Source organism: Marmota monax, unplaced genomic scaffold (assembly GCF_021218885.2).
Source record: "Marmota monax isolate L192 unplaced genomic scaffold, Marmota_monax_Labrador192_F-V1.1 WCK01_AAM20220418_F8-fsc00111, whole genome shotgun sequence".
In the NCBI taxonomy this organism is placed as follows: Eukaryota; Metazoa; Chordata; class Mammalia; order Rodentia; family Sciuridae; genus Marmota; species Marmota monax.
In genome coordinates this window covers 2,459,158-2,482,518 of record NW_026695067.1, presented here as the reverse complement: position 1 = coordinate 2,482,518, position 23,361 = coordinate 2,459,158, and the positions used below count along the sequence as shown (strand labels likewise).

General features: G+C 34.0%; 1 protein-coding gene across 10 annotated transcripts in view; it reads left to right on the top strand.

Moving 5' to 3' along the window:
* The window catches only part of Scaper (S-phase cyclin A associated protein in the ER), a 460,757-nt gene that overhangs the window by 6,109 nt on the left and 431,287 nt on the right, over positions 1–23,361 (top strand). For 3 of the 10 annotated variants that reach the window (XM_046428027.2, XM_046428024.2, XM_058573795.1), the window contains exon 2: positions 10,774–10,840. In XM_046428027.2, the coding sequence (XP_046283983.1) occupies positions 10,835–10,840 (6 nt within the window). In that variant the 5' untranslated portion in view covers positions 10,774–10,834. Of the gene's footprint in view, positions 1–5,127; positions 5,802–8,478; positions 8,562–9,260; positions 9,331–10,773; positions 10,841–13,578; positions 13,743–14,708; positions 14,789–23,361 lie in introns of those variants that run through there. The other 7 variants (XM_058573799.1, XM_058573797.1, XM_058573798.1 and 4 more) reach the window with 7 other exon arrangements.

The window sequence follows — 23,361 nt, the reverse complement described above, 5'->3', positions numbered from 1 at the left end:
ACTGGGGATTGAACTCAGAGGCATTCAATCACTGAATATTTCCCCAACTTTTAGAGGGAAAGAATACACATAGAGTTGACTGGGAGTCCAGGTGAAGATCTTTGTCAGCTGGGATGTAAGAGTAGGCTTCATGGCTTCCAGTGGAGTGCTTGCCTTGCACTTGCATGCTTGGCTTCAATTTGTTGTGCTACTTAAAAAAAAAAAAAGGCAGGTTTCATGAAGATTACTTTTGAGCTAGCTTTCAAGAGTTGGTAGACTTTGAATATATAGCGAGTGGAAAGAAAGTAATAAGGAGGGCAAAAATTCTATAGCAAGGGCTGTTTATGATCATTAGTAAGTATTTAATTAATACCTGCTCAGTGCTAGGCACTGTTCTATGTTCTGGGGCTATAGTGGTAACAAAATCAATAAGCATCATTGAGCGTACATTCTTGTAGGAGGAGACAGTACCATCAGTAAATATATAATGTAAGGGAAGATGAAAAATAGATGAGGTGTCAGTCCCCCCAGTTTTATTAAGGTATAAATGACAAAAGTTATATGTATCTACAGTACATTCTATAGGAATGTATATGGCTGTGAAATGATTAAATCAAGGTAATTAGCTTCAGTTACCATACAGACCTTTTTTTTTTTTTTTGTGGTGAGAACATTTAAGATCTAATCTCTTAGCAATTTAAAATTATACAATGTATTATTAGTTACAATCTCCATGCTGTACTATAGATTTCTAGAATTCATTGATCCTGTCTTAACTGAAACATGCCATTTAATCATTTAAATTTAACCATTTAACCAGCATCTTCCCATTTCTCCATCTTCTCCCCCAGTACCTAGTCACCACCATTCTACTTTCTGTGTCTATGAGTTAATTTATTTTTTTTAAAGATCTATATGTAAGTGAGATCATATACAGTGTTTATCTTTCTGTGTCTGGCTTATTTCACCGCATAATATCTTCCATAGTCATCTGCATTGTTGGAAATAGTGATTTCCTTCATTTTATGGTTAAATAGTATTCCATGCATGTATTCATCCATTGATGATCTTATATCTTGGATTTGTGAATGATGCTGACATGAACATGGGATTTTTAGATTATCTCTTTGACATATGGATTTCATTTCCTTTGGATATTGTTCTAGTATGTGGTGCTGAGGATCGAACCCAGGCCGCACGCATGCCAGGCGAGCGTGCTACCGCTTGAGCCACATCCCCAGCCCCCCTTTGCCATCTTTTAATTTTTTTTTTGTAGTTTGTAGATGGACAGAATGCCTTTATTTGTTTATTTTTCTGTGGTGCTAAAGATTGAACCCAGTGCCTCACAATGCTAGGCAAGTGCTCTGCCACTGAGGTATAGCGCCAACCCTCCTTTGCCCATCTTTTAATTTGGTTATTTGCTTTCTTAGTGTTGAGTTTTTGAGTTTCTTGTCTATTTTGGATATTAACCCTTATCAGAAGTATGGTTTGTAGATATTTTGTCATGCTCTGTAGGTCAGTTTTTTGCTCTGTTTTCTTTGCAGGAGCTTTTTAGTTTTATTCAATCCTATTTGTCAACTTTTGTTATCTGTGCTTTTGGGGTCATACCCCCCAAAATTATTGTCAGGAAGCTTTTCTGTTATGCTTTTTTCCATAAATTTCATAGTTATGGGCCTCACATTTCAGTCTTTTGATCTATTTTGAGTAGATGTTTGTGTATAGTGACAGATAGATACTTGCATATTCCAGCACTATACATGAAAGAGACTCTTTTCTCCAGTGTTGATTCCTTTGTTGAAAATCTAGATATGTGAATTTATTCTGGGTTCTACTTTCTGTTTCATTGGGTTATGTCCGTTTTTATGCCAGTACCATGCTTTTTTGGTTACTTTACATATTTATAGTATGTTTTGAAATCATGCATTGTGTGTGATGACTCTAGCTTTGTTTATTTTGCTGAGGATAGCTTTGGATGTTTGAAAATTTTTGTGGTTCCACTCTTAGGAGTGCTTTTTCTAATTCTGTAAATAATGTCCTTGATATTTTGATGGGAATTGCACCAAATCTATAAATCACTTTTGTTAGTCATAGGCATTTCAACAATTTTAATTCCTCCCATCCATGAATCTAGGATGTTTTTCCAGTTTTTTGTGTCCTGTTCAATTTCTTTCAATAGTGTTTTGTAATGTTCACTGAAGAGATTAGTTACTTCCTTGGATAAATTCATTCCTAGGTACTTTTTTTTGGGTAGCTACTCTGATTGGGATTGCTTTTTTCATTTTTTTTCTCAGAAATTTTGTTATGATATATAAAATGCTGTTGATTTTTTTTTTTTTTTTGAGGGGACGAGTACTGGGGATTGAACTTAGGGGCACCCGACCACTGAGCCACATCCCCAGCCAGCCCTGTTTTCTATTTTATTTAGAGACAGGGTCTCACTGAGTGCTTAGTGCTTCCCCATTGCTGAGGCTGGTTTTGAACTGTGATTCTTCTGTCTCAGCCTCCTAGCCGCTGAAATTATAGGTGTGTGCCACTGTGCCTGGCTTGATTTTTGTATTATGCAATTTTACTGAATTTAGTATTTCTAACATTGCTTTTTGGTTGAGTCTTTAGGTTTTTTTTTTTATATGTAGGTTTTTCTTAAATATGTCTTCTACAAGCAGATAATTTGACTTATTCTTTTCTGTTTGGATATCCTTTATTTAAACCTTTCCTTATTTCTCTGAAAGAGTTCCAATATTATGTTGAATAAGAGTGGTGAAAGTAGATATCATTGTCTTGTTCCTGATATTTGAAGAAATGATTTCAGTCTTTCCCCCATTCAGTCTGATGTTGGCTATGGATTTGTCATATGTAGCCTTTATTGAGTGGTCTATATCTAATTTGTTGAGGATTTTTACATGGAACAATGTTGGATTTTATTGTATGTTTTTCTATATTTATTGAGACATTCATATGATTTTTTGCCCCTCATTCTGTGGATATGAAACTATGTTTATTGCGTTCAATCTTGCATCTCTGGGATAAATCCTACTTGATCTTGTGGTGTAATCTTTTTGATGTGCTGTTGGATTCAGTTTGCTGGTGTTTTGTTGAGAATTTTTGCATTTATGTTTGTCAAGGAATTGGTCTGTAGTTTTATATTTTTGTTTTGTCCATGTTTGGTTTTGGTATCAGAAATTCTTGTCTCATAGAATGATTGGAAGAATTCTCTCTCTGAAGTTTTTGGAGTAGTTTGAGAAGAATTGGTGGTAGTCCTCCTCAAAAGTTGGATAAAATTCAGCAGTGAAGCCCTCCAGTCGTAGGCTTTTCTTTGTTGGGATACTTTCAATTATCAATATAATTTTTGTTATTCATTATTGGTTCATTAGGTTTTCTGTGTCCTCATGGTTCAATTTTGGCGTGTTATATATATTCAGACGTTGATTTCACCACTTTTAGTTTTTCCAAGTTAATAATAGTCTCTAATGATCCTTTGTATTTTCTGTGGTATAGGTTGTAATACCATTCTGATTTTATTTATTTGAGCCTTTTTTCTTGGTTAGTCTAGCTGAAGGTTTGCCTATTTTTTTCATCTTTACAAAATATCAACATTGTTTCATTGGTCTTTTATATTTTTTAAAAGTCTCTATTTTTTGCTCTGATGTTTGATATTTCCTGACTTTGACTAATTTTGGGTTTGGTTTGTTCTTCTAGTTCCTTGAGTTGCATTATTAGGTAGGAATTATTTGGAATCTTTCTTTTTTAATGAAGGTGTTGATTGCTATAATTTCTTTCTTAGTATTGCTTTTGCTGTATCCCATGGATTTGGTATGCTATATTTTCATTTTTATTCAAGAAAAATTTTATATTTTTCTTTTGATTCTTCATTGACCCATTGGTTGTTCAAGAGCATAGTGTTTAATTTCCAAATATTTATATAATTTCTAGAATACCTCTTGTTGATGTCTAGCTTTATTCCATTGTGGTTAGAGAACAGGTGTGATGTGATTTGGATTTTAAACAATTTGTGAGGCTTGTTTTGTGGCTTAACATGTGGTGTGTACTATGTAGCTATAATCCAGGTGGACAGAGTCCCAAGATGGAACTGTGCAGCAGGATCCTGGATGGGTGAGAGCACAACATGGTTTGGACTTGTCCTCTGGGGCAGTACAGTAATATAGGTAATCCAGAAGCTACCAGACAAGATTCAGGGTCTGTGAGGGCCATAGGCTTTTCCAGCAGTAGATGCTTTAGGGAATCCACTGAGGCCTCCTGCTTACCCATTCCCCACTCATTGTTGATTTCCATTTGTTGTATGTTTTAGAATTGGTAGTTTGATGCCTCCAATTTTTTTATTTTTTGTTTAAGATTCTTTTACTGTTTAGGGTCTTTTGTGGCTCCATACAGATTTTAGGATTTTTTTTCCCCTTTTTTGTGACATTGAAATTTTGATAGGGATTACATTGAATCTGTAGACCATTTTGGGTAGTATGGATATTTTAACAATGTTAGTTTTTCTATTCCATAAACATGGGATATCTTTCCATTTATTTGTTGTCTTCAATTTATCTCATCAGTATTTTATAGTTTTTAGTATAGGGATCTTTTACTTCTTTGGTTAGATTTATTCGTATTTTCATTGTTTTTTGATGCTATTGAAATGGAATTGTGGTTTTGATTTCTTTTTTGGATAGTTCATTGTTAATATATAGTAATAGTGTTAGTAAACACCTGATTTTTTTTGTATATTGATTTTGAGTCTTGAAACTTTTCTGAATGTATTTGTTCTAACAGTTTTTTGGTAGAGTCTAGAGTGTTTTCTATATATAACTACATGTACACCCACACACTCTTCATCTTCGGATATGGTTTTACTTTTTTCCAGTGTGAATGCTGTTGTTTTTTTTCCCCCATTGACTAATTGCTCTGGCTAGGATTTCTATATTGAATAGATTTGGTGAGAGTGGGCATCTTTGTCTTGCTCTTGATCTTTGAGGAAATCAGTTTAGTTTTTCACTTAAGATGTTTAACTGTGGGCTTATCCTAATATGACCTTTATTATATTGAGATTCATTCCTTTGATACTTAAATTTTTGAGAGTTTTTATCATGAAAGTATGTTGAATTTTGTTAAATGCTTTTTTCTTCATTTACTCATATGATCATAAGATTTTGTCCTTTATTTTGTTAATATGGTATATCATATTTATTGACTTAAGTGTGTTGAAATATTCTTGAATCCCAGGGATAAATCCCATTCCATGACTTCTGTTTCTTTTTTTTTTTCCAACTAGTTTTACTAGAGGTTTGTTGAGTGTTTTTTTTTTTCTTAATATATGTAGGTGGACACAATACCTTTATTTTATTTTATTTTTTAAAGAGAGAGAATTTTTTTTGAGAGAGAGAGAGAATTTTTAAAATATTTATTTATTTATTTTTTTAAGTTTTCGGCCGACACAACATCTTTGTTTGTATGTGGTGCTGAGGATCGAACCCGGGCCGCACGCATGCCAGGGGAGCGCGCTACCGCTTGAGCCACATCCCCAGCCCCAAGAGAGATAATTTTTTAAAAAATTTTTTAATATTTATTTTTTAGTTTTTGGTGGACACAACATCTTTATTTTTTTTTATTTTTATGTGGTGCTGAGGATCGAACCCAGAGCCCCGCGCATGCCAGGGGAGCGCGCTACCGCTTGAGCCACATCCCCAGCCCCAAGAGAGATAATTTTTTAAAAAATTTTTTAATATTTATTTTTTAGTTTTTGGTGGACACAACATCTTTATTTTTTTTTTATTTTTATGTGGTGCTGAGGATCGAACCCAGAGCCCCGCGCATGCCAGGTGAGTGCGCTACTGCTTGAGCCACATCCCCAGCCCCCCTTTATTTTATTTTTATGTGATGCTGAGGACTGAATCCAGTGCTTTGTACAAGCTAGCCGAGTGCTCTACCATTGAGCCACAGCCCTAGCCCCCTTGTTGAGTATTTTTGAATCTGCATTCATTAGGGATATTGGCCTGTAATTTTATATTTTGTAATGCCCAAATCTGACTTTGTTATTATACTAATGCTGGCCTCACGAAACAAGTTTGGAAGTTCCCTCCTCTTTATTGGAAGGAGTTTGAAAACATTCTTTAAATGTTTGGTAGAATTTAGCATTGAAGCCAGTGTGATCCTGAGCTCTTCTTTGTTGAGGTTTTTCTTTCTTTTTTCTTTTTCTGTGATGCTTGGGATTGAAACCAGGGTCTTGTACATGCTAGGCAAGTTCTCTATGACTGAGCTATACTCCAGCCTGAGATTTTTTTTTTCCTGACCCCCACCCCCCTAATACTGGGAATTGAACACAGTGGTGCTCCACCACTGAACAGTATCCCCTGTGAGGGCCCCCTCCCACACTTTTTTTTTTTTTCCTAAAACTTGTGATCCTTCTGCTTCAGCCTCCCCAGTCAGTAGTATTATAGGCATGTGCCATTGTACTCAGTTGCAGCCTGAGTTTTTAAACTACTGATTTAGTCTCTTTTGTTATGGTAAATTTTTCTTCTTCTTTTTTTTTTTTAAGAGAGAGAGAGGATTTTTTTCATATTTATTTTATTTTATTTTTTTAGTTTTCGGTGGACATCACATCTTTATTTTGTTTTTATGTGGTGCTGAGGATTGAACCCAACGCCCTGCGCATGCCAGGCGAGCCACTTGAGCCACATCCCCAGCTCTTTTTATTTTTTTAAAAATATTTTTTAGTTGACAATGGGTTTTTATTTTATTTATTTATATTTGGTGCTGAGAATCGAACCCAGTGCCTCACACATGCTAGGCAAGCGCTCTACCACTAAGCCACACTTCAGCTCCTAAATTTTTCTTCATGATATATACTTGGCATGTTGTGTTCATCTCAGAATTTATCCGTTTCTAAGTTATTCATTTTATTGGTATATCATTGTTCATAGTAGTCTCTTCTAATCTTTTGTATTTCTGTGGTATCAGTTGTAGTGTCTCTCATTTATAATTTTGCTTATTTGATTCTTTTTTTTTTTTTTTTGGTACTGGGGATTGAATTCAGAGGCATTTGACTACTGAGCCATATCCCCAGCCCTGTTTTGTATTTTATTTAGAGACAGGGTCTTGCTGAGTTACTTAGCGCCTTGCCATTGCTGAGGCTGGCTTTGAACCCACTATTCTCCTGTCTCAGCCTTCCTAGCCGCTGGGATTACAGGTGTGCGCTCCTGCTTGTGGCTTATTATTTTGTTTTCTTAGTCTAGCTAAAGGGTTTTCAATTTTGTTTATCTTAAAACAAAAACAAAAATAAAAAACAACTTTCAAAACCATTGATCTTTCTCTTGTTTTTCTATGATCTGTTTAATTGATTTCTACTCTGATGTTTATTATTTCCTTCTTTCTGCTCACTGTGGGTTTATTTTATTCTTGTTCTAGTTCCTTGAGTTGTAAAATTAGATGCTTGATATTTCTTATATATGTGTTCGTGTGTGTGTGTGTTTGTATATGCATATATACACAAGTTGTAGATGGACATAGTATCTTTTTTTAAAAATATTTTTTATTTTTTTAGTTGTAGTTGGATACAATACCTTTATTTCACTTATTTATTTTTATGTGGTGCTGAGGATCGAACCCAGGGTCTTGCACGTGTGAGGCGAGCGCTCTACCGCTGAGCCACAACCCCAGCCCAGTATCTTTATTTTATTTATCTTTTTATGTGGTGCTGAGGATCTAACCCAGGGCTTCACATGTGGTGGGCAAACAATTCATAACTGAGCTACAACCCCAGCCCCTCTTTTTCTTTCTTTTTTTTAATATTTGTTTTTTTAATTTTATTTTTATGTGGTGCTGAGGAACTAGCCCATTGCCTTACAGGTACTAGACAAGTGCTCTACTGCTGAGCCACAACCCCAGACCCCTGTTATTTTTTAATATAGGCATTTTGCTATAAAATCCCTTTTAAAGCTGTATTTGTTGTATCCCTTATGTTTTGGTCTATTTTCATTTCATTTGCCTCAAAATATTTAAGCATTTCTTCTTTTGAATTCTTCTTTGACCCATTGATTGTTGAGGAGTGTTATTTTCACATATTTGTGAATTTTCAATTTTCTTCCTGTTATTGATTTCTAGTTTCCTACCAGTGTGGCCATGAAAAAATTTAATATCTTGCAAATCTTCTTGAATTTGTTAAGATTTATTTTGTGGCCTAACATGGTCTATCCTAGGAAATGTGCCATTTTTGCTTGACAATAATGTGTATTCTGCTGTTTCAAGTGGAATATTTTGCATTTGTTTGTTAGGTTCATTTGGTTTACAGTATTGTTCAAGTTTATTGTTACCTTGTTGATTTTTATACCTGATCTAACCTTGTTTAAAATAGGATATTGAAACCCCCTACTGTTAATTGTTGTAATGTTCTCTTCAATTATGTTAATTTTTTCCTGTATCTTCAGGTGCTCTGATTTTGGACTTATATTTATAATTGTTATGTACTCTTGATTAATTTACTTCTTTTTTTCATTTTTTAGTTGTAGATGGACACCATATCTTTATTTATTTATTTATTTTTATGTGGTGCTGAGGATCAAATCCAGGATCAAACATTCAAGGTGAGCGCTCTACCGCTCAGCCATAACCACAGCCCTGATTAATTGACTTCTTTATCATTATATGTTGACCTTTTTGTGACAGTTTTTGGCTTAAAGTCTTTTTTTGTCTGATGAAAGTATAGCTACCTTTGCTTTCTTTTGGTTACCATTGGCATGGATAACTTTTTCTATCCCTTTGCTTTCAGCCTTATGTGTGTTCTGAAAGCTAGTCTCTTATAGCAAGCATGTCATTGGATCTTTAAAAAAAAATCCGTTTAGTTATTCTATGTCTTTTGTTTAAGGAATTTAATCCACTTACACTTAAAAGTAATTACAATCAGGAAAGGACTTACTACCATTTAGTAATTGTTTTCTGACAGTTTTGTAGTTTCTGTTAAATTCTTCCTTTCTTGATGTCTTCTTTTGTGATTTGATTATTTTTGCTGTGTATGCTTTGATATTTTTGTCTATCTACTACATTTTTTCCTTGTGGTTGCCATGAGTTTACATGAAACATCTTATAGTTATTAGTGTATTTTAAAAGTGATAACAGCTTAACTTAAATTACACATGAAAACTATATTGTAACTTCTCTCTTCACATTTTATGTTAGTGATATCACAAATTATATTTCTTATACATTGTGTATTCATTACTAATTACTGGAGTTACACTTTATTTTTTGTTTATTTATTTAGAGACAGGATCTTGATATGTTGTCCAGGCTGGCCTTGAACTTCTGGGCTGAAGTGATTTTCTATCTCAGCTGCCCAAGAAGCTGGAACCAAGGGTGTATGTCACTCTACCTGGCTTATTGTTTTTATTTTTTATTACTATTTTTGTGATACAGGGGTTAAACTCAGGGCTTTCACATTCTAGGCAAGCAGTGAGCTACATCTGCAACCTTTTTTTAAATTTCAAGACAAGGTCTCCTTAAGTAGCCCAATCTGGCTTCAAGCTTGGGATCCTCCTGCCTCAACCTTCCTAGTTGTTTGTATTACAAGCATGAACCACCATGCCAGGCTTAACTTACAGTTATTTTCCTTCCTTCCTTCCTTCCTTCCTTCCTTCCTTCCTTCCTTCCTTCCTTCCTTCCTTCCGTCCGTCCGTCCTTCCGTCCTTCGCAATTTTTTTATTTCATTTTTACGTGGTGGTGAAGTTTGAATCCAGTGCCTCATGTGTGCTAGACGAGCAATCTACCACTGAGCCACAACTCACTCCTCTTTAGTACATTTTTCTAGTAGTGATGTGCTCCTGTAGCTTTTGTTGGTCTGGAAGCATTGCAATTTTGAAGTTACTTGTAAAGGCCTCACTGAAAAATGACTTTTGTGCAAAGATAGTAAATGTTGAGTATTCCAGATAGGGGTCCAACAGATATAAATATCCCTGAGGTTACAGTGTGTCTTGCATGTTAGGGAGCATAAAGAGGACAGTGTGGGACTGGGGTTGTGGCTCAGTGGTAGAGCACTTGCCTAGCACGTGAAGCACTGGGTTCCATCCTCAGCACCATATAGAAAGATAAATAAAATAAAATTACTGTGTCCATCCACAACTAAAAATATTTAAAAAAAAGAGGGCAGTGTAATTAGAATGGAATGAATATGAAGAAGGGGAGGTAAGGGAAGAGAGAAAATTTAACATGTGGTGGGCTACTCTGAAGACTTATTTTTTACTTTGAGATGAAGAGTATGTATGATTCTATGTATCAGAGTACATCTCACACAATAGAAATAAATATTACTTCATGAAGCCTTTCTTTCAGTGAAATATATGTGAGTTGGATTAAAATGTAAATGTGTGTGTGTGTGTGTGTGTGTGTGTGTTTTGTGTATTTATTAGTTGAAAAAAACTTGATGCAGGAGAGTGATATTGGCCAAATTATGTTGTTATATTGTTTGCATGTATGAATATGTAACAACAAACCCCACCATTATGTACAACTATTAAGCACCAGTAAAAAAAGTGGGGAAAAATTTGATGCCTTTGTGTTAGGATATCTATGATACTCATGTAATTAACCCTGTTTCTTTACCATTTTATGTTTTAGAGAGCATAGGTACTGTTCAATGTGGAGTATTTAAAGCCTGCTATATATACTAACAGGCATTGAAAAGGAACAGTTTTATTGTGTTTAAGTAATAAAACCTGTGGAGATAAGATTTGTATCTTTTTATGAATACATATGATTTTCTGATAATGTTATGACTAAAGGCATACATATATTTTATTATAGGAGTCATACCCCATGGGTTTATGTATTAAATGATCTTCTTGGCACAGAAGAGAATTAAAGAATGATGGTAAGTGATCAAATTCTCTTAAGGATTAACCTTAATGTTGTTTCCTTTCTTTTTTCCCTGCTTCCTGCCATCTATTTTTCATTTATTAATAAACCTTCTTAGGATTGGGGTTGTAGCCCAGTCATAGAGAGCACTTGCCTAGCATGTATGAGGCACTGGGTTTGATTCTCAGCACCACATATCAAAAAAAAAAGTCCCATCAATAACAAAAAAAACTTTAAATTTAATAATTGTTTTTAAATTTAATATCTGTTTAAATTTAGTATTTTAAAATTTAGTAGCAATGGAACCATTGCTATTCCCTAGGCTTTCCCCTAACACTTGGTAGGAATATAGACAGCTTCTTCCATGTTTTAATATTGAAGTTACAAATCAGCTCATTCCTACTGCCTGGCCTGCTTTCTTACCCAGCTACATCTTTTGGAACCATGCTCCTCTTCTGGGGCAGGCAGGACAGTTAGGCCAGTATAGTTCCTGAATCTGGGTTGAGGAGCAATGCGGTTGAACTCCCCAGAGAAATGAGGCAAACAGGTTCCCATCATGCACACTTTACTTTTCCAATTCAAGATTTTCAGGCAGTTCTAAGTATCCACTTCCTCCTGAAGAGGGAATGTTATATGTGGAATACATAGCCTTGGGGAGACACAGCGTGGCCAAACTTAAACAAAACTAGATATTCTTACTCTGGTTTACCCAACTAGAGGCTGTGATTTGCCCTTCTTTTCCTCCATTGTCTGACCTGGAGGACCCAGTTCATTTTGCAATTTCTCTTTATGTAATTAATTACTGATTATGTTTGGGTTTTAATGTGTTTTGATAGGTGGAAACTTTTTAAGTGTGGGGCTCAGAGCAGAGCTCTCTCTTCTGGATATAAGGGCAGTAGTGCATTTATCTATGTCTTTCTATCTCATCCTCCCTGGCTCCCCACCAGTTCTAAGGGTTTGATCTTTCGTGTCTGTAGTTTAGGGTTATTTTCCTGCTATATCCTGAGAATTTCCTACAATGAGGATAATTTGGTCATAAACTCTATTTTTATTTGTCTTTGAATTGTTTGAAAGTATTTGAAGTCAACATATTCCTTAAGCCTTAAATACTTAAGTGTGTATTTCCTAAGAACAAGGACATTCTCTTTTATGACCACAATTTGGTTATTGAAATCAGGAAATTTAATATTCATACAATATTATTATATAGTCCACAGCACATATTGCAAGCTTGTCATTATCTCAGTGTCTGTTATAGTTATTTTTATCTTGATGGTGAAAAGTCTTTGATCTCCTTTAATCAGGAAAAATTTTCAGCCATTTTTGTCTTTATTGACTATGCTGTTTTTAAGAGTACAAGACCATTATTTTGAAGAATTTCCCTCAATTTAGATGATGTTTAATCATGATTAGATTCAGCTTTTGCATTCTTGGCAGACTATCCCATGAATAATGATGTGTTCTTTTGTATGATATTAGGAGGTTTATGATGCAAATGCATCCTACTTTGATCACTTGGTTAATATATTGATAGTCTTTTCTACCTTGAAGTTTTTGCTTTCTCTTTGAAATTGGGAGAAATACTTTCTAGCTGTATAAATATCCTATATCTTATCACATTGTCACTAGTTTTAGAATTCATTGATGATAACGTTTATTAAACTTTTGTATTGTTTTCAATTATTTATCTGTGTGAGTATCTGTCTGGACTCAGGTTTTTAAAATTTTACTTAATGTTGAACATTAAAGAAAGAAATTGAAGAAAACCTCAGAAGATGGAAAGATCTCCCATGCTCCTGGATAGGCAGAATTAATATTGTCAAAATGGCCATACTACCAAAAGCATTACACAGATTTAATGCAATTCCAATTAAAATCCCAGTGACAGTCTTCATAGAAATAGAATTTGTAAATTCTATTTACAATATAAATAAATATATATCATGAAATTTATTTGGAAAAATAAGAGACCCAGAATAGCTAAAGCAATCAATCCTTAGCAAGAAAAGTGAAGCAGGAGGCATCACAATACCAGAACTTAAACTATACTACAGAACTATAGTAATAAAACGGCATGGTATTGGCACCAAAAAAAGACTTGTAGACCAGTGGTACAGAATACAGGACACAGAGACAAACCCATATAAATATGGTTATGTCATACATGCAAAAAACATTCACTGGAAAAAAGATAGCCATTCAACAAATGGTGCTGGCAGAACTGGAAATCTATATGTAGCAAAATGAAATTAAACCTCTCTCTCACCCTGCACAAAAATCAACTCAGAGTGGATCAGACTTAATTAGGTACTAGAGCAGAGACCCTGCGCCTAATAGAAGAAAAAATAGGTCCAAATCTTCACCATGTTGGCCTAGGATCTGACTTCCTTAACAAGACTCCTAAAGTGCAAAAAGTAAAATCAAGAATTAATAAATGGGATGGATTCAAATTAAAAAGCTTCTCAGCGAAGGAAACAATAAAGTGAGGAGAGAGCCTACAGATTGGGAGAAAATCTTTACCACATGCACCTCCGATAAAGCATTAATCTCTAGGCTATATAAAGAACTCAAAAAACTTAATACCAAAACCCCCCAAATAACCCAATCAATAAATGGGCTAAGGAACTGAACAGACACTTCACAGAAGAAGAAATACAATTGATCAACAAATATATGAAAAAGTGTTCAACATCTCTAGCAGTTAGAGAAATGCAAATCAAAACTACTCTTAAGATTTCATCTCACTCCTGTCAGAATGGCAATCACCAAGAATACAGGCAACAATATATATTGGCGAGGATGTGGTGAAAAAGGTACATTCATCCATTGCTGGTGGGACTGCAAATTGGTGCAACCATTATGGAAAGCAGTATGGAGATTCCTCAGAAAATTAGGAATGGAACCACCCTTTGACTCAGGTATCTCACTCCTTGGTTTATACCCAAAGGACTTAAAAATCAGCATACTATAGTGACATAGCTATATCAGTGTTTATAGCGGCTCAATTCACAATAGCTAGACTATGGAACCAACCTAGGTGTCCCTCAATAGATGAATGGTGAAAGAAAATGTGGTATATATACTCAATGGAATATTACTCATCTATAAAGAAAAGTAAAATTATGGCATTCGCCAGTAAATGGTTGGAGTTGGAGAATATTATGCTAAGGGAAATAAGCCAATCCCACAAAACCAAAGGCCAAATATTTTCTCTAATATGTGGATGCTGATTTACAGTAAGGCGGGGAGGGGCACCAGGGAAGAATAGCATTACCTTAGATTAGGTAGAGAGAAGTGATGGGAGGGGAGAGGATAGTAGAATGATGGTAGAATGAAACAGACATTATTACTGTTTGTGTATGTGTGACTGCATGACCAATATGATTTTGTAACACGTACACTCAGAAAAATGAGAAATTATATCCCATTTATGTATGGTATATCAAAGTGCATAAATGCATTCTACTGTCATGTATAACTAATTAAAACAAATAAAAAATTAAAAAAATTTATTTAATGTTGTAATCTATTATAACATTTTGATCCCCAAAATATTCCTCATTTAGGCAGTGGGCGCTCTTTGAAGCTGACTCTGGTGTCTTTTTTATCATTTATCTATCTATCTATCTATCTATCTATCTATCTATTTATTTATTTATTTATAGTTGTAGATGGACACAATACCTTTATTTTGTTTATTTATTTTTATGTGGTGCTGAGGATCGAACCCAGTGCTTCACGTGTGTGAGGCAAGTGCTCTACCGTTGATCCACAACCCCAGCCCCTCTAGTATCTTTTTGATATGACCCTGTTATTATTTGAGTATTTCTGTGCTTTCTAAAAGTGTAACAAGGTGCTCTAGTTTTATCTTGTATTTTTCCTAGTATTACTCTTAAAAAAAAAAAAAAAGAAGAAAATGTACAGGCTGGGACCTGCAGTACATTGTTGAAAGGAAGTGGTGATGGTACGTATCCTTGCCCCTTTTAAAATATTATACCATGAATGCAATGTTTGCTAAGAATTTTCATTATGAATGAGTGTTGAATTTTACTTTTTTTTATTTGTTGAGAAGAATACAAGGCTTTTCTCTTTTGTTATGATGAATTTCATTAATTGATTTGGAAATGTTAAACCACCCTTAACATTTCTAAAGTTAACTTGGTTGTGATATGTTATCTGGATTCTGTTTGCAAATATATATTTATGTGTGAATGTTTTTTTTTTTTGTGTGTGTGTGTGTGTATAATTTTCTCATAGTACTTTTGAAAGATCTTAAACTGAAATTTTCCTTTAGTGTATTGTCTTATTAGGTTCTGATAGTTCTGCAGGCCTTACAAAATGAATTGGGATTTGTTTCTCTAAAATAATTTAATTTAATTTGTTCTTAAATTATTAGGAGAATTTACTAGTGAAACCCATTGGGACTTGGATTTTCTTTTGTGGGATTCAATTTCTTCAATAACAATTTAGATTATCAGTTTGTCAGTTTCATAGAAATTTACAAATTAATTAATAATATCATTTAAAAATATTTATTTTTTAGTTGTAGTTGGGCACAGTATCTGTATTTTATTTATTTATTTTTATGTGGTGCTGAGGATCGAACCTAGGGCCATGCACGTGCTAGGTGAGTGCTCTGCCCTTGAGCCCAGCCCCAGTCCCATAATGTCATTTTTTCTAAAAACATTTTTTAGTTGTTGTGGACCTTTATTTTATTTATTTTTATGTGGTGCTGAGGATTGAACCTAGTGCCTCACATATGCTATCAACTGCTCCACCACTGAGCTACAATCCCAGCCCTGATAATGTAATTTTTAATATTCTTTTATCTTTTTAATTTTTGGAGATGCTGTAACCTATTGTGATGATCTTTTTTTTATTCCTCATACTGGGTATTTTTGCCTTCTTTTGTTTTTGCTGAAACGTTCTTGCCAAGGGGTGCATAAATTTCTTTAGTGTTTTCAAAATAAGCCGCTTCTGGTTTTATTGATTTTTTTTTTTTCACTATCATGTGTTGATATTGTATTTTCTTGATTTTTGCTGTTTATTGTTTGCTTTCTACTTTCTTTGGATTTAAGATACTTTCTTCTAGATTCTTGAAATAGAGGCTTGTTATTATTGATTTTTAGCCTCTAGGTAATATGTTATTTAAGGCTATACAGTTTTGTATTAGTCAACTTTGCATTAACTACAACAAAATACCTAAGGCAACTAGCTAATTAGAAAAGGTTTATTTAGCTCATAGTTTTGGAGGTTCAGAGGCATGGTGCCTGCATTTTTTCAGTTCTGGTGGGAGCACAGATGGTGGCATATCATGGTGGCAGCATTTTTGGAGCAAAGAGAGGAGGAAAGAGGGGGAGGGAGAGAGGGACAGATACCTAAGTCCCACAGTCCCCTTTGAGAGCACTCTCTTGGTGACCTGAAGACCACCAATAAAGTTCCTCCTCCTAAAAAGTTCTACCACATTCCAGTAGCACTACCCTACAAACCAAGCCTTTAGTACATTAGCATTTAGGGGATATTAAACATCCAAACAGCAGTTAATTCCCTTCCAGCATGGCTTTAGCTGCATCCTACAAATATTGACCTGCTATAATTTTATTATCATTTAATTGAAAATATTTTCAGTTTTTGTTGTGTTTCTTTTTTCCTGTTTTTTTAAAATAAGCAGACATTTATTGAACAACAATTATATACAGAGCCTTAAAATGGGACTCAAGTTATGGTAGGTATTTGAAAAGGAGAAAAAAATTTAAAAAATAAAATGTAGATAAAGAGCCCAGATATATGTATGTATTTATATACACATAATTCCAGACACTCAGGAATCAATGTACTTAGTCACTGGCATGAACAAACATATCATATTCCACAAAAAGCAATGACACACAGAGAGTATTCCAGTACCATTAGCATATCTACCCTCGTTACTGGACAAATCCCTCAAAATATAAAATAACATTTCAATTACTCTTGCTCAAATTACAAAACAAATCTTAAAATGATAATTTAACTTCCCATTTGACTTGATAACAATAGACAATGAATAGAATATAATGTTAGAATATATGGACTTTGTTCTACTTCTAGTGAGTAGAATATTCTACTTCTAGTGATAATCATTTTTTAATGAATTTCTTATTTGATTCATGAGTTATTAGATATGTATTAATAAATATTCAAACTTATGGGAATTATTCTGGTTTTATCTCTTTATACGTTCTATACTTTCAAATGCAGTGACACCTGCTTTATGACTTAGGAGATTGACAGTTTGGAAAATTTCTTACACTAAAAAAAAATGTGTATTCTCCATTGTTGAGGTGGGTTTTCAATTTGTCAAATATGTCAGGCTTGTTAATATGTTCTATACTTTTCTTAAAAAATTATTTTTAGTTGTAGATGTACACAGTACCTTTATTTATTTTTATGTGGTGCTGAGGATCAAACCCATTGCCTCACAAGTGCTAGGCAAGTGCTCTACCACTAAGCTACGACCCCAGCTCAATATACTTGTTGTTTTCCTCCTCCGCCAATATCTGAAAGAGATGTTAAAATCTGTGATAACTGTGTTTTCATTTTTGTTTTTGTATTTCAGATTTAGGTTGGGTATTATTAGATACTGCACATTTAAAAGTATCACTCTTTATCTCTAGTAGCATTTTTTAATTTAAAATCTACTTTGCTTGATATTGGCAGAGTTTCCATTCTTTTGGTTAGTGTTTGCATGGTATATCCTTTTCACCCATTCTTTTAAGTTGTGTTTCTTCTTTTTTTCCTTTTAATTACTTTATTTTATCCTTTCTGTTTAATGTTACTATTGGTTTAGGTTTAAATTTATGTTTTAAACTACCTTGTTAATATTTGTTTCCTATTTGACTCAGTTTGTTTCCTTCCTTTATTTTCCTCCCTGCTTTCTTACTTTCTTTTACATTACTCAAATTTTCTTATTTAATTTTCCATGCCTATTAGCTACTTATATATTATTTTATTATTGTTTAGGTGAGTTAAATACCCTAGAGATCACACCATTCCCTATTGATTTAGTAAGTCTTTTTTGTTACTGCTTTGGTCACTCTGTGGATAATTGTGAAGGCCTTACCACACTTTAATTCTGTTTACTACTTTTCTGCCTTTTGTGATATTGTTATAAACTTTTTTTATATTTTATAAATTTTAAGTTAGTATTTCTGTTGTATAATCATCATGCTCTTACTTTTACCCTTATTTTTATCCTTTGTATTGTTCTTCATTCATTCCTTATTTGATCTGGGATTCTTCCTTCCTAGGGCAATTTCCCTGGTTTTTCTTCTCTTTTTCTCTCTCTCTCTCTCTTTTTTTTTTTGAACCAGGATTGAACTCACTTGTGCTTAACCACTGAGCCACATTCCTTGCCCTTTTAAAAATGTTTTATTTTGAGACAGGGTCTTGCTAAATTGCTCAGGCTGGTCTCAAACTTGTGATCCTTCTGCTTAAACCTTCCTAGTTACTGGGATTATAGGCATGTGCCGCCACTTCTGACTCTTTTTTTCTTTTACGATAGTTAAATCAATTTGGTAACAAATTTTCTTCAGGTTTGTTTGTTTGAAGGTATTTTTGTTTTGACTTCATTTTTTACCAGGCTAGATTTGCAGGAATTTTCTTTTAATACTTTAAAGATATTCCATTGTTTACTGATACTTATTTTTTTCTGTTGGAAAAATCAGCTGAGAGTTGATCACTCCTTTAGAAGTAATAAATTTTTACCCCCTCTGTGTGCTCTTAAGATTTTCCTATTGTTTCAGGTTTTAACCAGTTTTTCTGTAATGTGCTTAGGTGTGGCTGTCTGTATTTATCCTGCTTTGTGTTTATCCTGCTTTAGGAAGACTTGGGCTATCTTTTATTAGTGTGAAAGTCATTTCCTTTCAAATATAAATATTTCTTTCTACCTCATTTTCTTTGTTCTCTCTTTTAGAATCTTCAGTTATACCATATTAGACCTTTTCTGTGTCTTATAGCTCCTGTTTTTTCTTTCTTTCTTTTTTTTTGCTTTATGCTTTCATGTAGATTTTTTTCTCTACTGTCATATTTTCCAGTTTACCAATCCTTTCTTCTGCTTTATCTAAATTTGTGGCCAAACCCATTTTGTTTATTTTTTTTAATTTTAATTTTAATTAATTAATTTATTCTAATTAATTTATTCTACATCACAGCAGAATTCATTTTGATTCATTGTACACAATTGCAGCACAGCTTTTTATTTCTCTGGTTGTACACGTAATGATACCCCATATGTGCAGTCATACATGTACCTAGGGTAATAATGTCCATTTCATTCGAACCATCTTTCCTGCCCCCATACCCCCTCCCCTTCCCTCCCTCCCCTTTGTCCAATAACAGTTCCTCCATTTTTCCCATGCCCTTCCCCAACCCATTTTATTGAGTTCTTAACCTCAGTAATATTTTATTTCCTTCCTAGAATACCAGTTTGAGACTTTTTTTTTCTTATTTTTAATTTTCAAAAAATGCATCTTATAGCAAATGGAAAATGGGGAAATATTGGTAACTCACATACTTCTATAGCATTAAAAAGGAAGAAAATTAAGAATTCATATTTGTATGTGCTAATTTATACTTAAGGGAACTCTACAGATCCACAGAAAACTAAAAACAGTAGTTAGCTATGGCACAAGTAGAATACTGGATGGAGGATCAGAATGGAAGAAAAATTTTCCACTTTTTATGTTTTGTTTTTTGAACCAGAAGAAATATCACCTATCTGGAAAGTTAAACTTTTAGGTAGTCTCAATTGTCCTATAGCCTACTTTCCAGTGCAGGGAGACAAATAGATAAATAAATATATACTTGAAGTCCTAGCGAGACAATTAAATCTCTGAATTCAAAGGACATCTTAAGGACCTAATTAGTCTTCATTGTGGTTCAAAAAAATTGAAACATATAATAACTCAGTAAATACTCTTTGAATAGCAATAAAATCACTTCGTTTAAGTTCTGTTTGTGTTTGTATCATTGTTCCATAAGATTTTCAGTGAAAGGAAATAGATAATAAATTGAAAACAGTACAAATTGTACCCATTGCAGATAGTGTCAGGAATATGTATTTTCAGGTTTTCTGTGACATCTCTCATCCCCCTCTGTTAACCAGACATTTCTGGGTCTTTGATATAATAAAGATTGTTTCTTTTTTTTAAAAAATATTTTTTTAGTTGTAGTTGGACACAATACCTTCATTTTATTTGTTTATTTTTATGTGGTGCTGAGGATCGAACCCAGGGCCTCGCATGTGCTAGGCGAGCGCTCTACCGCTGAACCACAACCCCAGCCCAAAGATTGTTTCTTATTAAATATTCTTCCAAATAATCAATTGGGTCAGATTTGGTTGGAATATTAGTTTTTGTCAAAACCTTCTTTTCTAATTGAATTAATATTTTTTCCACTTTAAGAACTAAGGTGGGTAGAAGTTTGTCAACCAAATATGCACGAGTATTCAGTGACATGTTTTCGTTATTAAACCACTCTTTGGCCAAAAAAAATGCACTTTAATGAAAAATATGCAATTTATAGTTTTATTAGCTTTAATTACATTTTTGCTTTTCCTTTTTCACACTTCATTTTTTGATCCTGTGTGTTACCTTCCATTTTATTTTTTGGATGTTTTAGTCCAGTTTACTAATTTCTTGTTAAGTCCATCTATTGACTATTGAGTTCTTAATTTTTGCTTTTTAAAAAATTTTCAGTTTTATAATTTCTTTTTGATAGTTATCTGTGGAAAATTTCAATCTTTAAATATTTTAGAATCAGAGTTAACTTGAAATATTCTTCTAACTCCCTAATTTTGGTCATGTGTCAGTATATTTCTATTTTCTATTTTTTTTCTAGGTTTTCAGTCATTTGATTTGTTTTCTAGTATACTTGATAATTTTTTTTTCCCCCTGAGGTGGGGTCTTGCTGTCTTTCCAAGACTGTCCATGTACTTCTGGGCTGAATTTATTTCCTTCCTCAGCCTCCTGAGTAGTTGGGACTAAAGGCACATTCCATTGTGTTTGGGATATCTGATAGATTTTGATCATGTGGGACATTATAGATGATCCTTGAGTTACAGTGGAGTATGCCCCACTAAACTCACTGTAAGTTGAAATATTAATTAAAAAAAGCATTTAATACACCTAACCTACCAAATATTGTAGTTTAGCAGCATTGAAATTGTAGAGTATTAGTTGTTTAACCTTGTGATTATGTGGCAAACCAGGAGCTGTAGCCCACTTCTGGTACCCAGCATCATGAGAGAGTATCATATTGTACGTCACTAGCTCAGGAAAAAAGATCAGAATTCACAGCGTAATTTCTATCAAATGTATATCTGTTCATACCATCATATAGTAAAACAAACAAACAAACAAACAACAAAAAACCCAAACCACATTGAACCATTATAAGTCAAAGATCATCTATCTATATGAATATTTTAGATAATTTGGTGCCTGAGATAATATCTTCTTCCCTGGAAGATTTATTTATTTATTTTTTTAATATATATTTTTTTGGGTTGTAGATGGACACAATACCTTTATTTTATGTAGTTTGTTTATGTGGTGCTGGGGATCAAACTCAGTACCTCACATGTGCTAGGCAAGTGCTCTACCACTGAGCCACAACCCCAGCCTTTACCTTTGTTTTTCACAAATGGCTAGGGGCACAGGTGGTTGCAGTTTATTCTAATCCATTTAGAGAGGGCTAGTGTATTTCTGGTTTACCCTTATTCCTGGGGTGAAACACTTCTGAGCTTGACATAAAACCTGAGATGGCTTTGGACAAATTCTGTCTCCCTGTTTTAAAGTGTCTGTCAAATTTGGTTCAGCTTCTCTTCCACGGCTGCCTCTCTTGGAATCGGCAGATCCCTTTGTGGGAAAAGCAGCCCTGATTGCGGGTTTCAACTCTTTCAATTCTTCTTTTCCCCAATTTTGGCTCTGTAATTGCTCACTGCTTCTATTTTTTTTTCTGGTGCTTCTAAACAGAGGCTTTAAAAAAATTATTTTCCAGTTTTTTCTCAGCTAGATAGTTGGTTTCAATTATCTAGCCCTTTATAATCAGAAGAGGAAGAAACAGATTAGTTTATTTCTTATTACTTAATAGTTCAGAGCAGGTATTCAGCATGTGAGTTGCATATTATGATTCAGGGACCAATCTTCTTTCATCTTTTGACTCCAGCATCCTTTAGAGAGTTCTGGGCTGAAGGAAGCCTCTGTATCTGACCAGAAAATGGAGGAAACTGAGGGAGAGAGTGCTGATGGTGTAGATGGTGATACAGGAGGTTTTTTTCATAAGCCCGACCTGGAAATGGCCTGATTTCTCTCTATATTCTAGTGTACAGAACTTAGTCACATAGAAATCTATTGGCAAGAAAGTCTGGAAACTGTTGTCTAGCTTTGGACAAGAGAAAAACTAAGTTTTTTTTTTTTTAAATTAAAGCATTATTGTTAAATATAGAATTTGTGTTCATTTGACAAAATCATACATGCACAGAGAATTTGATTTACTCCATTTCAGTCCCCATTCCTCCATTCTTTCCTTCTCCTCTTCTTTCCTCTACTCCACTGATCTTCTTTTTGCTTATTTATTTTTGATTGGTAAAACAAGTGATTTTGGTTAGCATATAGTCTGTCACAGGGGCTGTTGTAATTTTGTCCTGTGATGATGATGGCTTGGACTAGGATGGTAGTACTAGATTTAAGTTTTCAAAGCACGTTTGAGAAATAGAATTGGTAAGACATGTGTATTATTTAGAATGTAGGCTAATCTGTTAGCACAGAGACCCCCCCCCAAAAAAAAACAAACAAAAAACAAATAGTTCACACAAGATGGAAGTTAATTTTTTTCTCTTCATAGTAGTCTAGAGTGCCTCAGTTCATCTATGGTTTTATCTTTAGAAAGGCAGGAAATTATCAATAAGAACTGACATAGTTGTAAATTACTAAACAGGATTCTAGCTCATTATTCTGTAATGGTAGGAAATTGCACCAGTTGTATAGTTTCTCATGGTTTGTAAAAATCTATTCAAACACTGCCATTTTTAGAATTTTAATGTACTCTGGGTGTCCACTGACTGGTAATCTTGTCTTCATGTTACTCAAAAATAGGAAGGACTTTGGTAGTGAGAATTGAAGAGAAGATTCTTTACTGAATTATTTGGAAAGCCAGAAAACCATTTTAAAAAAGGTCTGGGAATTTCATTTTAGGGTAAGCACGAGTATGGATGGATTTTGAAGCAAGTATGTCAAATTTTTTGGAGGCACGAACATAAAAATTTAGCAAACAAAGTTTGTTATCATTTTAAGGTTATGGGGAAGGTTGTTAAAATAGAAATTATTTAGTTTTATTGTTAACTAATAAAGTGGGAAGTTTCTTTTTTCAGCCTGGGAGCAAGTCTCAGAAAAATAGACTGTTTGGTAAACGTTCTGAATACTTGCTTTCTTTGTATACTGCAAGATTTGAACATAAAAATTTTTATTCAGCACTGAAGTTTGCTGCTTTTAATTG